This window comes from Phascolarctos cinereus, unplaced genomic scaffold (assembly GCF_003287225.1).
Source record: "Phascolarctos cinereus isolate Bilbo 61053 unplaced genomic scaffold, phaCin_HiC Scaffold_2;HRSCAF=192, whole genome shotgun sequence".
Classification (NCBI taxonomy): domain Eukaryota; kingdom Metazoa; phylum Chordata; class Mammalia; order Diprotodontia; family Phascolarctidae; genus Phascolarctos; species Phascolarctos cinereus.
This window is the reverse complement of record NW_027555625.1, coordinates 39,509,302-39,525,045: the sequence shown is the minus strand read 5'-3', so window position 1 is coordinate 39,525,045 and position 15,744 is coordinate 39,509,302. Positions and strand designations below refer to the sequence as shown.

The window sequence follows — 15,744 nt, the reverse complement described above, 5'->3', positions numbered from 1 at the left end:
GGACAGAAACCCAGAGATCTTCCCCTCCCAACTTGTCTTGGGCCTAGATCTCCCTATCTCAAGTGGCTGGAAAGACAACATCTGCTCACAGGCTTCATCCCACTGTTGATTGACATGAAAACTTTGATGTGCTCTCTTTCTGATCTGGACAACTTGGCATTTCTTTAGGCAGCCTCCTGGGGAGGAAGAGGCCAGGGCTTCTGTTGCTGCCACACATGGCCTGGACACCTGATCTGGCCAGAGCCCAGCTGCTGCTCCTAACTTCTGATCTCAAGCAATGCACCGGCCTCGGCCTCCCTGGCAGCTTGGATGACAGGCTTGAGCACCATGCGTGGCCTATGTACTGGGTCTAGTGCTGTTTTTACTCAGTCATTTGATCTCTTGCTCTTTTCATGTCACTCTGCATCAGCACATTTTTATGAATTTTTCTAGTTTCTCTGAAACCAGCTTTTTCACCGTGTACTACTATTGTAGACCCTAATTTCATCAGCCATTCCCTAACTGCTTTCTTTAAGACTTCAGACTTGTGCTTTGTCAGACATTACTGAGTCATTCTAAGAAAGACAAACAGGGGCAGCTAGGTGGTGCAGTGGATAGAGCACTGACCCTGAAGTCAGGAGGACATGAGTTCAAATCTGGCCTCAGACCAAACACTTGCTATTTACTAGCTGTGTGACCCTGGGCAAGTCACTTAATCACAATTGCCTAAAAATAAAAAAGAAAAAGAAAGACAAACAAAACCAGGCTGCATGTACATGTTTATTTCTCTCAAAGCTTCTGGAACATGCATACAGAGATAAGCATGGAGCTCATTGTGAAATGATCCCAAGCACAGATAAACAAAGGGGCTCTTAGATCTTCACAGCAATTCCCTCTCACCCCTCCCTCCCTTCCTGGCTCATGATGCCTATGTCAGCCAAAATTAGAGTCTCCATAGGTGTTAACCATAATATGAGAAGGGAATTTCTCAATTGGATAGATTGTAAATACAATAAGATAAGAGAATGTCAAGGTGTCCATTGACATTATAGATGCAGGATTTCTGTGTTTCTTTTATCATTAACATGAATACGTATAGCATAACATAGCATAATGCATGTCCATAAAATACAACATAAGAAAAAGTCTCATCATTCATGATAATGTCCAGTTCAAAGCATCCTGCCCTTGGGAGTCATAAACAGAAGAATGCTCCAGATCAGTTTCATCCAGCCTTCTAGTTAGTTGCTAACACAGGAAGGAGCATTTTGGTTGCACTCAGAGAGCAAAACAAAGCATGTCTGTTTTGCCAGAGCACGCAAAGCATTATGGTAGGTTAAGCTCAGAGTGGCCAAAAATGTCTTTCTCCTGACTGTCCAATCTAGGTTTTAGGACTTTCTCAGGTCTTGGGGGCCTTAAGAATGGTTCACTTCCCTCCTTTTGGTCAAAGGTGAGTACAAAGATGCCACCTGAAGGCCAACACAGGTATGGGGAAGACTTCTTCTTCCTCACAGAGTGGGAAGAGATGTCCTCTTGTAGCTGGTGCCTTCAGATGATCCAGGAGTGCACATCCACAAGGTGCCAGCTGTGGGAGTCCTCAGAAAGACCTGACAGGGTGTTAGAACACATATCAGTTGGCAACTTAGAATAAATAACAAAACTTTAAGTCCTTGGTTAAAGACACATAAACATGGTTCAGGTTCAAACAATATAGCAAAGTTTTTCTCAGAATTTCCATAGCTGCACAATTACCTTAAGTCAGGAATGGATTAAACCACTGAGAGGATGCACAACAGACAAGTTTTGTTCAAGGAAATTCACGTGTCACCAAGGTAACCAAGAAAACATAAACATAAACCACACAATGGTAACTAACCTTAGGTCTCCTTGTATCCCAGTAACCTATTCTCAATGTCTAATTAATCAGCACCTTTTAAGTCCCAGATGTCTCAGGTAGTTATCTGGTCTCTAGATATCCTTTCTAGGACAATAGGTTTTATTCTCAAGACATTTCTAAAAGGGAGTTATGCTTCTCTGGATCAAATCTAGACATGTCCTGGATAATTCCGACTTAGTATAAGTTAGTACAATCACTTAAATTTCATTCTCCAATTTTAAAACTTCAGAGAATTTCAGTTTATATACCAGTGGCAGTTTCTGTCCTTGCCTAAATCCTGTACCTGGTCTATGAATCTTTTAAAATGTGAGGGTCCAATCATAAAATGAGCTCTTCTGCCTTTTAAAATTGTCAGACAGATACTTTCATAATGGAAAATACAAATTTGAAAACTTATTACCAAAGCATGCCTAAAGCCTGAATTTCCATGAAAGATAAATTTTGGAAGCCAATGATATAGACCTCTATATAATTCTTAGAGGAAACAGTCTAATCTTGTAGCTTTTCTCTCAAAATTTGCTATCCTATTTAATTAGAAATATATCACATTATACTTTTGTCTTTACTTTGTCCAATCACTTCCTCTAGGAGACAGTCACCAGCTGCAAGGCCACTTCCAGCATTAGCAAGTATGAGGACATCAGCATGGTCAAGACAAACAACTCTGAACCACGTCTTTAGAGAAACTCTGAGAAGACGTGTTAACCACCTGACAAAGAGGATGGACACCAGATGCAGAAAGTGGACTCTGACACTGTCTAGAGTTTATTCTGCTTCTGTGCTTGTATGTCACAGGGGATGTGTTTTCTTTATTTCTTCTCAATTTTTAATTCAGGAATGAGGTAAGAGCAATCATGAGGGGAGAAAATAGTAGACCATTGAATCATCTGCTTAAATGCACAAGAAAGAACAGAAGGAAGTATGATAAGCATGACAGTTTACAGTGACAGGGATCCACTTTATTATACTTCTGCAAGCTGTGTGAAAGAGAGGTTCATAGTTTCACACAGAATCCACTTTCTGTGTTCTGCTGCAGGTATGGAAATGTTCTTCTCTTAGTGTTTAAGTTCAATATTAAAAATTTTAAACTGAAAAAACACACTCAGTCAGATAGCTTCCACAGACACTCCTCTGTTCAGCATGACTTACGGGCATTACAGAAAAGACTGCTTGGGAAGATCATAGTAGCAAGAAAATATCACTGGAAGTTTCCCCACATGTTTGTTTCAGAGCAAACATGAAGGACGTGAAGCCAGGAAGTGGCAGTGAGGAAGAAGAGCATTCCAGGCACATGGGACGGCACTGAAGGGGCACAGAGACAGAGGAGGGTCCTTTATGAGAAACAGAGAGGGTGTCATGGGGTTTGGAAGGGGTGAGTGAGGAAATAGGAAACATAGGAATTGGCCAAGGTCTGAATGGATTTAAAGGATTTTTTTATTCCATCCTGGAGGTAATACAGAGGGACTGCAGTTTCTGGAGTAGAGGAGGTGACATGGTGAGAGCTGCTGTCTCAGATGATCCATTTCACAGCTGAGTACAGCATTGGCTGGAGTGGAGAGAAAATAGAGGCATGAAAACCAACCAGACAGTCATGGCAAGAGTCCACCCTAGAGATGATGAAGGCCTGATACAAGGTGACAGCTTTCTGAGTAGAGAAAATGAGATGAAAAAAGCACCTAAGTAACCACTCACCTCTTTTGGCCTTAGTTTCCCCAACTACAAAAAGAAAGGTTGAAATAAGCAATCCCTTTTTTTTTCCTTTTTAGCTTTCAGAAAGATATAACCGAAATACAGAACAGAAAAATAAACATATTCCCTCTCCCCACATCCAACAAAAACTCAAGCGACACATTCACCCCACAACACCTAGTAAACCAGAGAATCTCCAAGTCACCTCCATCTCCATTTCATCTAAACCTGTGCCCTTAACTCTCTGAATTTTGTTGGTTCCTGGTCTTAGTTTTCTTTCTAACTCAGCTCCTTCTTCCCTTTCTTCATTCTATTCTTTGCGTAGACATTTATCAAGTCTTGGTCTGTAGACCCAGAGCCCTCTGATCTCTCCTGGGAAGTTAGACAGGCCTCCACCTGTTTATAACCACACTTGGCCATCTGCCACAGCCATCACCATGTCCAGCCTAAGGCATGTACATTTACTACAGCAATAAAAAAGAAGACCACACGAGGTCACATTTTCAAGGAAACACAGTTAGGCCACTCCCTCCATGTGCATATAACCACTCCTGGGGTCCTTCAGTTCAGGCTGGACCAGCACTGTTTTGCATGGTGATGTCCAAGGGACATTTCACAAACTCAGCCTGAGAGACAAATATCTCCCATCAGTCTACCTGTGAACTCAGAGCTCTCTGCCTCTAGCTCTGCAAGGGTCACCATGCTCTCCCAGTCCTTGCTCTTCTGGCTTCTACTGCTCTGGCCTCAAGGTAAGAATTCCAAATAGCCATAGGTTGGCACCACTTCAGAGACAGGAGTTTTCCAGTGGTTATCTCTGACACAGCCTGAGGATAAGGGAACTACTCCTGCATTCGCTGTCTCTACACAAGATTCATCATTCACTGAAATGTCTTACTTCTTCTCCTTTAGAATCCCAGGCAGCCATTGAGGTGACCCAGTCCCCAGCCTCCCTGTCTGTGGCTGCAGGAGACCAAGTCACCATCAGCTGCAAGACCAGTTCCAGCGTTAGCAAGTGGATGGCCTGGTTCCAGCACAAACCAGGACAGTCTCCCAGGCTCCTGATCTATGCTGCTTCCACACTGTACTCTGGGATCCCTGACCGGTTCAGTGGCAGTGGCTCTGGAACAGATTTCACCCTCACCATCAGTGCAGTGGAGGCTGAGGATGTGGCAGACTATTACTGTTTTCAGTCTTATAGTACTCCATTCCCACAGTGTTTCAGCCCTGATCAAAAACCTCCCCAGGCTGCTCAGCCCTTCAGCAGAGGGCAGCAGCTGCTTCCCCAGAGTCACAGGCTTGAGAAAACCACTGCCCTCAGGGGAGAGCTGGGCCCAATTCAGCCCTGTTGCAGGAGACATTTGTCTCAGGGGCCCTGTTTGAGGTAGAAAGAGTAAGAGAGAGAAAAAGGAGGAAGAGAAAGAATCTTTTGCCTGCTATGCTTTGGCCAGGCACCACAAACCTTGCTGTGCGGCTGCTTCCAGCACCTGGTCTCATTCTTAGTCTGCCCTTATAGCTGAAGACAATAGGATAGCCCTGGATACAGTGGAAGAGAGGTCTTTCCTAGATCTCAGTTTTTCATTTCTCTTTCTCAATCTCAGAGGCCATCTCCAGTCACTTTGATCTTTATCTTCTACTGGACTCAGATGGCTCTGCAGCAGAGAGTGAGACTGGGGACTTTGCACAGCCTTGCCTCACTTAAATCCAATTCACTTCCAAGTCAAAACATGACCTTCCTGATGTCATTAGTCTCTTCAAGAACAAAGGATGAGCAACCCTCTGTGAAGAGGCATAGCTGTCACGCTGGGGAAGATGTGTAACAATTAGAACACTAACGCATTGTTAGTGGAGCCGTAAGCTGGTCCAAAAATTTAGAACTCAAAATTTTAACAAAGTGAATGTGCAAAACTAAAAAAAAAATTACAAAATGAAGGACAAATAACTATCTGTGAATAGTATTAGTTGTCCCACTGGTGACAACAACTGTCCAGCTCCAATTAGACAATGCTCCTTCCTTCATTCCTTCCTTCCTTTCTTTTTTTTTTAGGCAATTGGGGTTAACTGACTTCCCAGTGTCCCACACATACCAAGTGTCAAGTGTTTTGTCTAAGGCTGGAATGGAACTCAGATCTTCCTCATCTCAGGGCTGGTGGTCAATCCTCTGTGCCATCTAGCTGCCCCTCATTTTTTCATTTCTTTCTCCATTTCTTTCTTACTCTCTTCCCCCCCGTGTGGAATCATACTCTTGCATTTGGGGGCTTTCAACAAAGGATATAAATTGCTTGAGACTGAGTTCTGTAAAATCAGGCTTTAATAAACCCCATTCAGATCTTTATATAATTCTTAGAGGAAACAGATGAATTTTGATGCTTTTCTGTCCAAATTTGCTATGCTATTTAATTAGAAATGTATCACAATTACACTTGGTCTTATTACTTTGTCCAGTCACTTCTTGCTTAGGAGGATGTTATCCATATGGTATTTGGCCACAAATGTAAGTTAAAATTGTAAGATATGCATACTTGCATCCTATTGTAGTGACTCAGTGGTGTTCCTGTATCAATCTCTTATTGTATTGCCTTATTGAATTATTAATATTGTACTTGCAGTACTTCTTGATTATAGAAATTTGCTCTACAAGGAAAAAGAGGGAGGTAATTATAACAATGTCATAGATCATAACAGAGGAGAAAAACTTCCCTAGCTCTGTTTGATTCCAGGAATAAGCTGTATCTGACAGTCAATCATATAGCCACAAGATGTTCAAAGAAAAGCACAGGATTCATCAGGTGGGGGATTTTCCTTTTTAGAAAGCAAAGAGCATAATTGGGAAACAGAGTCAGGAATATACTACCTAGGCTATGTCTGAGGTTGTCCCCAAAACTTTTCCCAGGCATAGACATCCACCTTCAGCAGTTCTCAGCCTGCAGTGCATGCCATTCTACTATTGGCTCCATGATAATTCAGACAACCATCCCTACAATCAAAGCTCACGAGGATGGTAAATTGTAGTCCCATAAAATCTTCAACTGCAAATTCCCATAATCAGAGCTTCAGGTGAGTTCAGCTCTCAAGGATCACACACCCTTGATCATAAGTATTTAATCTCACATTGTCAATAGTAAGAGATCCATCACAGAAAAAAGATTACTGATCTCACAATCCCTTTAGACAATGGGAACATCTTAACATGAGACTTAAGCAGTTTGCATACAGTTCTGCACATATTCTAATTCCAGAATAAAAAGTAATATTCAATTTCCTGTTAAGTTAACACAAGATAGCTCATAAGTTAGTACTCTTCATTAGCATAACTGTCTGTACTGAAATATTATTCCTTAAACAAGAATGAAGAAGCTTCTGACTTTAACCTCACAACTTGACAGGTTGGCATCCTTGTTTTACCACTTGTTTATCCTTCTCTGACTGTCCTCACTCTAGAAGAATGAGACAGTTTAGGAATTGAATCTTATCTGTATGATAAGTTCAAACACTAATTTAACCCTTGCTTAAGCCATGGGATCACTACAAATTCAGATCAAAACAGCAAGATCTCTTCTGCTTTACAACTCATTATAGCAATTTAGTAATAAATTGGCCTGCAAATGAAAATTTAGTAGGTCTTCTAAAAATCACACAAAAGATGCTTTTTTGAAATCTTTCTTTCCAAAAATATTCCACTACTTTAAAATAGTTTAAAGTTTATCCTGATATAAAAAAAAAATCACTTAACATTTATGAAGAAAATTAGTTGGAAAATTCTAAAATGATAGATAACTCTCTTTTCTACCTGAAAGCAAATATGGACCTTTAAAAATTGGAATTCATTAAACTAAGTTGGTGTAAAATGTCCTGGAGTAATATAAAGAAATTCCCAAAGTGTTATAACAAACTGAATTCCTAGTGATTCCAGAATTATTAGGTATCACAAAATTTCTTAATCGAAAAGGTTTTGTAATGAGGAGGAGATTAAGTTTTTATAAGCCAGAAAGAGCACACCCAATTAAATTAGCCTATCACAAAACAAAGTTTACCAGGCTTTAAAAATTTCCTCAGTATCTTTTCTTTCCTTTGTCCTTAAATATATTGCTAGAAATTAAGAAAATAACTACATTCTGGAATCTCACATAGATAGTGAATATGGTAATTCACAGATCTCCAAAATTAATATATATACCTCTGTGTGTGTGTGTGTGTGTGCGTGCGTGGGTGTGTATCATTAGAAGAAGCAGGCTTGAAAATCACACTCCTACTTTGTGCAAGGATTCCCATTTGCTCAGTAGGAATTCTACAACACAGAAAACTCTTGCACAGACTTGATAACTGTTGGGGTGCTTGGGTGCTTATGCTTAGGTGCTTATGTTTGGGTGCTTGTACTCAGACCCCAATTTCTCCCTAGCCTCAGAAACACTGTCCCTTGATAATCATTTAAGCTCTGAGTGAACTGAAAACACCCCTTCCTGTGTCAAGCAAATTCCAGGACCAGATAGAGCTGATCAGTATTCTTCCTGTTTGTTATCACTGGGCCTGGGATGTCTGGGACCAGATACTCTGTTGAATAATGGGATTTTTCTTATCTTGAGTTTCATGAGAACTAACCCCTCCTTAACCACTCCCTCATCCCACCCTGAATCCCCTAGTTAGCATATTTGACATATGTTTTATTGCATTTTATCCTATGTAAACTTTACCTGTACCTCTCTAAGGTTGCAGGATCCTTTAAGAATCCTTGCCCGCTGAAAAGTGTAACAATAAATCTTTGCCACCTTGAATTAAAGAATGCTTGAGTCTGTGAATTCCTGCCAGACTGCCCGTCCTGTACTCCGGTCTTTGAGGGGTCACAACCTCTCAACCTCTCAGCCCACAACACTCCAAGCAGCAGGTGGGTGATGGGGAGGGTTTGGCAGAGGGCACTGCCTAGGGGCTGGGGTGGCTGATGCCAGGGCCTTCCCAGAAGTGATAAGTGGTGGTATGGCTCAGGGAATGCTCCCCAGGGGCCTGACCCATCCACCTCTCTCCTCCCCACAGCTTCAGAACTTGATAACAATGATGCCATTTGCAGCTACTGGCTCTGGGTGGACAGAATGTACTGAACATGGCTGATAATCCCAGGCTTTGCCTAGGGGGGTGGGCTGCAGGAGGCCCAGGGGCACAGGGCCATTAGGGCCACTGCTCCTCTGAGGCTGCTGCCCCACCCCCCCTTTGGTCAGGTGGGGAAAGGTGTTTGAATTTTCCTACAATTTTCCAGCACTCTCTTCTCTTCCCCATACTGAGATACACTCCTAACTCTGGGGGGGAATAGGAAACACCAGGTGTTTAGGAGGAGATGAGCTCCTGGAGTTATACCAAAAGTCTCAGGAGTTTTCTCCTCCCATTCCAAAACGATCAATTTACAAACTCTTTAATGATCGATCTCGAAATTTTAGCTATATCTAACTCTTCACTGTCACTGCAGTCTCCCCAGAGCTAGAACCACAAGGAAAAGAGTTTTACAGGTTTCTTTATTTGTTTGTTTCTTTGTTTTCCTAAAGCCCTTGGGAGTTTCTCACTGACTGCATTGTAAATCTTACAAGGTAGCAGGCTCACTCACAGCACACATGATACAGACACAGATTGTGATTGCTGACAGCAAGAGAACCTTGAGTTCACAGAGAGAGCATCACAAAAGATTAAAAATGAGGCCTCAAATCATCCCCTCCAATTGGCTGGGCCTCTTACAGGTGATGAGGGGCATAGGCAGGTCTCACACAACCAAGTACAGAGTGGTAAAATAAATTAAAGCAACAAACTGACCAATAAAGCATCTTCAATGGAAATCACAGGGTAGCAAACCTGCACCCCAGGGCATGTCTCAGGAGTGCAGAGCACAATGGAATTCGCAAACTGCAGACCCATGAAAAACTTTTCCCACCTTTAGAAGGGAAGGGGGAAGAGCTAGCAAGGCCTGGTCATGAGATGCCAGCAGCCTTGGACAATCTGAGTGAGGAAAACCTCTTCATTCTGGCTGTTTTGTCTTTCATGCCATGAATCCTAACAGAAGGGTTAAAATGGTCAGGGGCCAACCTGGCTCCAGCTGGTTTTGTTTTTGTTTGTTTGTTTAATTTTTTTTTTTTTTGCTTTTAGGCAAGTGGGGTTAAGTGACTTGCCCAGGGTCACACAGCTAGTAAGTGTCAAGTGCTTGGTCTGAGGCCGGATTTGAACTCAGGTCCTCCTGACTTCAGGGCTGGTGCTCTATCCGCTGTGCCACCTAGATGCCCCTCCAGGTGGTTTTGTTCACAGGGAAAGATTCCAAGGTGGGGGCTGGTTGGTGGTGTTTGTGGTTTATCCTTCTTTCTGGAAAAGGACCAATTGACATCAGGAGGGAGACAGCTTGACTTGCAAGTGAATTCGATTTAAGTGAGGCAGAGCTGTGCAAAGACATCAGCCTCACTCTCTCCTCCAGACTCATTAGAGGCCAGTGGCAAGACATAGGTCAAGATGACTGGCACAATTATCCCAAACGCAGTGGAAAAAGAGGACTTTCCCAGGGCTCTGTTTTTCTTTTCTCTTTCTCAGGTGTCAGGGTCCATCTCCAGTGATTCTGTTTTATGTCTCAACATTGAACCAGATGTCTCTCCAGAAGAGAGGGAGGCTGGTGACTTAAATCTAATGGACTTACAAGTCAAGAAATCATTTTCCTGATGTAATTAATCTCTTCAAGAACAAAAGATGAACAATAATTGGGGAAGAGGAGAAGCTGCCCCACGGGGGACCCAACTGTCCAGTTCCAGTTAGGCAATGCTCCTTCTTTCTTTCCTTCCTTCTTTCCTAAAGTTTTATTCTTCCCTTACTCCCTTTCTCCCTTCCTCCCCATGGGGAATCATAGGCTTACATGTGGGTGCTCTCACCAAAGAAATGTAAATTGCTTGAGACTGAGTTCTAGAAAATCAGTTTTTCATGAAGGGCATTCAGATTCAAAAGGAGATACTTCTCTAGCAGTTACAGATAAATGGTTCAGGTTCTCTCGGACTGGCCAATTAAAAGTCCCAGCCCAAACTTTCTGAGATTATTTGGGTTTTGATAGCCCAGAGGGAGTGTAAATAGCAATTGCTCCCTCTCTGAACAGAAACCCTGAGGATCTTCCCCTCCCAAATTGTTTTGTGACCTGATCTCCCTTATCTCACCTGGCTGGAAATGCTTTGGGTGCTCACAGGCTTGATTCCACTGTTGATTGGCATGGAAACTTTCTGAGTGCAGGAAAGGAGATGAATGGACTTTAATTGGAAATTGGCTCTTGAATTACCATTTCCTTTCTTTTGGCCTGTTTCCCCATCCACAAAATGAAAGGTTGAGACCACCATTCTTCTTTTTTTTCTTTTTAGTTTTTGAAAGCTATAACTGGAACAGAGAAGAGAAGAACAAATTTCTCTCAACAGCTCAGGGGACACATTCTCCCTATACCACGTAGGAGATCATACATTCTCCAAAGTCCCATCCATCTCCATTTCATCTCAGCCTGTGTCCTTAGCTAAGGGTCCTTAAATGCTGTTGGTTCCTCAGTCTTGGTATTCTTCCTAACTCAGCTCCTTCTTCTCCTTCATTCTGTTCTTTACATAGAAACTTGTCAACTCTAGGTCCCCAAACTCAGAGCCATCAGATCTCTCCTGGGAAGAGAGCCCCTCACCCCTTTCCTTGCCACCCTTCCTACCATTTATAACCACAAATGGCCACCTGCCACAGCCACCACCAAGTCCAGTTTAGGGCAGATGCATTTAATATTGCAATAAAAGAAGAGGCCACATGAGGTCACACTTTCAAGGAAATACATTTCTGTCCCTTCCTCCATGTGCATATGACAACTCCTGGGGTCCTTCAGTTTAGGCTGGACCAGCACTGTTTTGCATGGTGATATCCAAGGCACCTTCTCAAACCCAGCCTGAGATACAAATATCTCCCATCTGTCTCCCTCTGAGCTCAGAGCTGTCTGCCTCCAGCTCTGCCAGGGTCACAATGCTCTCCCACTCCTTGCTCCTCTGCATCCTACTGCTCTGGCCTCAAGGTAAGACTTCCAAAGAGCCTTAGTTGACATCTCTTTACTAATAGAAACAGTTTTCCAGTGGTCATCTCTGACACAGCCTAAGGGTAAGGGAACTACTCCTGCATTCACTGTGTCTCCACAGGATTCTTCACTCACTGCGATCTCTTTCTTCTTCTCCTTTAGAATCCCAGGCAGCCACTGAGCTGACCCAGTCCCCAGGCTCCCTGTCTGTGGCTGCAGGAGACCAAGTCACCATCAGCTGCAAGGCCAGTTCCAGCGTTAGCAGCTACATGGCCTGGTACCAGCAGAAACCAGGACAGTCTCCCAGCTCCTGATCTATGCTGCTTCCACCCTGAACTCTGGGGTCCCTGCCCGGTTCAGTGGCAGTGGCTCTAGGACAGACTTCACCTTCACCCTCAGTGCAGTGGAGGCTCAGGATGTGGCAGATTATTACTGTTCTCAATATAATAGTTATCCACTCCCCACAGTGTTTCAGCCCTGAACAAAAACCTCCAGACTGCTCAGCCCTTCAGTAGAGGGCAGCAGCTGCTTCCCCAGAGTCACAGGCTTGGGGCAAACACTTCCCTCACGGGAGAACTGGGCCCACTTCAGCCCTGCTGCAGGAGTCATTTCTCCCAGGGACACTGGTTGAGGTAGAAAGGTTAAGAAGAGAGAGAAAAGAGAGGAAGAGAAAGAATCTTCTGCCTCCTATGCTTTAGCCAGGGACCACAAACCTTGCCCTGGGGGCCGCCTCTTTCTTACTCTGTTCTCATAGGTGAAGACAATGGGATGGCCATGGATACAGTGGAACAGAGCTCTTTCCTAGTTCTCTCTGTTTCTCAGGTCTCAGAGGCCATCTCCAGTCATTCTGATTTATATCTTGCTACTGGACTCAGATGGCTCTGGAGGATTGACTGAGAGAGGGAACTTTACCCAGCCCTGCCTCACTTAAATCCAATCCACTTGCAAGTCAAGACCTCACCTTCCTGATGTCATTAGTCTCTTGAAGAAGAAAGGATGAGCAGCAATCTGTGAGGAGGAATAGCTGCCCTGCTTGGGACATAACCGTCCAGCTCCACTTAGGCAATGCTCCTTCCCTCATTCCTTCCTTTCTTCCTCAATTTCTTTCTTTCTCCCTTCCTCACCATGGAGAATCATACACTTACATTTGGGGCCTCTGACCAAAGGCATATGAATTGCTTGAGACTGGACTCTGGAAAACCAGGCTTTGATAAAGCCCATTCAGACTCAATTGGAGATACTTCACTATGACCTCAGTCCACAATACTCTGGCTCTCACTGATTGGCCAATAATAAGTCCCAGCCCAAGCCTCTCTGAGTCACTGTTTGGGATCTGATGGCTCAAAGGGAGGTAAATAGCAGTTGTTCCTGCTCTGGACAGAAACCCTGACATCATCCCCTCCCAAACTGTTATAGGAGTAATCTCCCTATCTCACCTGGCTGGAAATACAAGGGCTGCTCACAGGCTGGATCCCACTGTTGATTGGTATGGAAACTTTGTTGTGCTCTCTTTCTGATCTGGGCCAGTTCACATGTCTTTGGGCAGCTTACTGGGGGGAAGAGGCCAGGGCTTCTGTTGCTGCCAGACTTGCTCTGGACACCGGATCTGGCCACAGCACAGCTGCTGCTCCTAACTCCTGAGCTCAAGCAGTGTGCCAGCCTCAGCCTCCCTGGTAGTTGGGATGACAGGCTTGGGCACCATGCATGGCCTATGTACCAGGCCTAGTGTTGTCATTACTCAATCATATGATCTCCTGGTCTTTTCATGTCACTCTGCATCAGTACATTTTTATAACTTTCTCTAGTTTCTCCGACACCAGCTTTTTCACCATATACTACTATTGTAGACTCTAGTTTAGTCAGCCATTCCCCAACTGCTTTCTTTAAGACTTCAGACTTGTGCTTTGTCAGGCATTACTGAGGTCATTCTAAGAAAGACAAACAGGGGCAGGTAGGTGGTGCAGTGGATAGAGCACTGACCCTGAAGTAAGGAGGACCTGAGTTCAAATCTGGCCTCAGACCAAACACTTGATATTTACTAGCTGTGTGACCCTGGGCAAGTCACTTAATCACAATTGCCTTTCTTTTTAAAAGGCCCAATTCCTGTGCAACAAAATCTAGATTAAAGCTTGAGAAATACAATAATAACACCAATAATAAACTTCAAATGACATCAATTGCATTTTCTTATTATCACATATAGAAGTTAGTGATCTTATTACTTTTGGTATTTCAAAACTACTTCAAAGTTATCAGGTGTGCAGCAATTACTTTAAATTAGAGAGATAATATTAATGTTGTCTAGCATATGCCAGTTATTTTACAATCATGGGATCCTCATAACTTCTCTCAAAAGTGACTTCCACTATTACCCCCTTACAGAATAGTAACCTGAGGTAAATAGAGTTAAATCAAAACAATCGCTAATGATAAACATTTAAAACTCTTTTTCAAAGTTCCAATACTCTTAGCCCTTTGAAAGGAAATATTATCCATAAATTCATAGATTCTCTTAGAAAGACACGTGGTGACAGTTCTCAGCTCTGAGTAACTTTTTCTCTCCACTTCCTTAAGAGAGCTGAAAAGTCTCCATTTTTCAGGCTTATTAAAAGATAAAACTACCCTAAAAAAAGGTTAGAACTAGTCTAAGCATTCCATCTCCTGTGATTTCCAGACTGATGCATAAATTTGACACACTTTAAAATCACCTGTAATCCAAGTTAGCAAAAGGGTTTGGCCTAGCCAAAGACACCTGAGGAATCTGAATCAATGCTGATTGGGTGTGTCCAGTTTCCTCTGAACCTCACCTTCCTGATGTCATTAGTCTCTTCAAGAAAAAGGATGAGCAGCAATCTTGGAAAAGGAGTATCTGCCCCACTGGGGACCAACTGTCCAGCTCCAGTTAGGCCGTGCTCCTTCCCTCATTCCTTCCTTTCTTCCTCAATTTCTCTCTTCCCTCTTAATCTCAATAGAGAGTCAGACACTTACATTTGGGGGATCTGACTAAAGGAATATAAATTGCTTGAGACTCCGTTCTGGAAAACCAGGCTTTGATAAAGCCCATTCAGACTGAATTGGAGATACTTCACTATGACCTCAGTCCACAATACTCTGGCTCTCACTGATTGGCCAATATTAAGTCCCAGCCCAAGCCTCTCTGAGTCACTGTTTGGGATCTGATGGCTGAAAGGGAGTGTAAATAGCAGTTGTTCCTGCTCTGGACAGAAACCCTGACATCTTCCCCTCCCAAATTGTCTTGGGACTGGATCTCCCTATCTCACTGGCTGGAAATACAACAGCTGCTCACAGGCTGGATCCCACTGTTGATTGGCATGGAAGCTTTGAGGTGCTCTCTTTCTGATCTGGGCCAGTTGGCTGGTCTTTAGGCAGCCTCCTGGGGAAGAGGCCAGGGCTTCTGTTGGTGCCAGACTTGGTCTGGACACCTGATCTGCCCTTAGCATAGGTGCTGCTCCTGACTTCTGAGTTCAAGCAATGTACCTGCTTCAGCCTCCCTGGTACCTGGGATGACAGACTTGGGCCACCATGAATGGCCTATGTACCAGGCCTAGTGTTGTCATTACTCAATCATTTGTTCTCCTGGTCTTTTCATGTTACTCTGCATCAGTACATTTTTATGAATTTCTCTGAAACCAGCTTTTTCACAGCGTACTACTATTGTAGACCCTAATATAGTCAGCCATTCCCCAACTGCTTTCTTTAAGACTTCAGACTTATGCTTTATCAGGCATTATTCATTTTGTTCTAAGAAAGACAAACAGGGGCAGCTAGGCGGTGCAGTGCATAGAGCACTGGCCCTGAAGAAAGGAGGACCTGAGTTCTAATCTGGCCTCAAACCAAACACTTGGATTTACTAGCTGTGTGACCCTGGGCAAATCACTTAATCATGTGTGGGATGCCACTCAAATTCAAAAACAAAACACAAGGGTATCCAAGGAGAAACAGAAAGTTAATTTATTATTATTATTTCAATTCTCGAGATTTGGGTGTCCCTCCACCAGCATGGTCTGATGAGGAGAGACAAAGACACAGAAGCAGAAAGCCAGGTTAAATACTCCTAACGGGTACATTCCTCCTCCCACTAGCTGTCTGTCACTCGGTTACTCGGCTCACAATCTCAGACAGA

The 15,744-nt window shown here is 43.4% G+C and overlaps 2 long non-coding RNA genes and 1 gene segment (V, D, J or C); 1 reads left to right on the top strand and 2 right to left on the bottom strand.

Annotated features, from left to right (window-relative positions):
* Positions 1-741: 741 nt before the first annotated feature.
* Positions 742-12,636, bottom strand: LOC144455757 (uncharacterized). The gene is made up of 3 exons (XR_013484487.1): positions 12,562-12,636; positions 10,726-10,939; positions 742-1,586 (listed from the first exon to the last, which is right to left on the bottom strand). It is a non-coding gene; the product is annotated as an uncharacterized LOC144455757 (long non-coding RNA).
* Positions 3,293-3,965, bottom strand: LOC144455758 (uncharacterized). The gene is made up of 2 exons (XR_013484490.1): positions 3,743-3,965; positions 3,293-3,521 (listed from the first exon to the last, which is right to left on the bottom strand). It is a non-coding gene; the product is annotated as an uncharacterized LOC144455758 (long non-coding RNA).
* Positions 4,114-8,342, top strand: LOC110192477 (immunoglobulin kappa variable 1-39-like). The segment is given in 2 exon segments: positions 4,114-4,314; positions 4,475-8,342. Coding segments are annotated over 2 exon segments (525 nt in total).
* Positions 12,637-15,744: the final 3,108 nt, after the last annotated feature.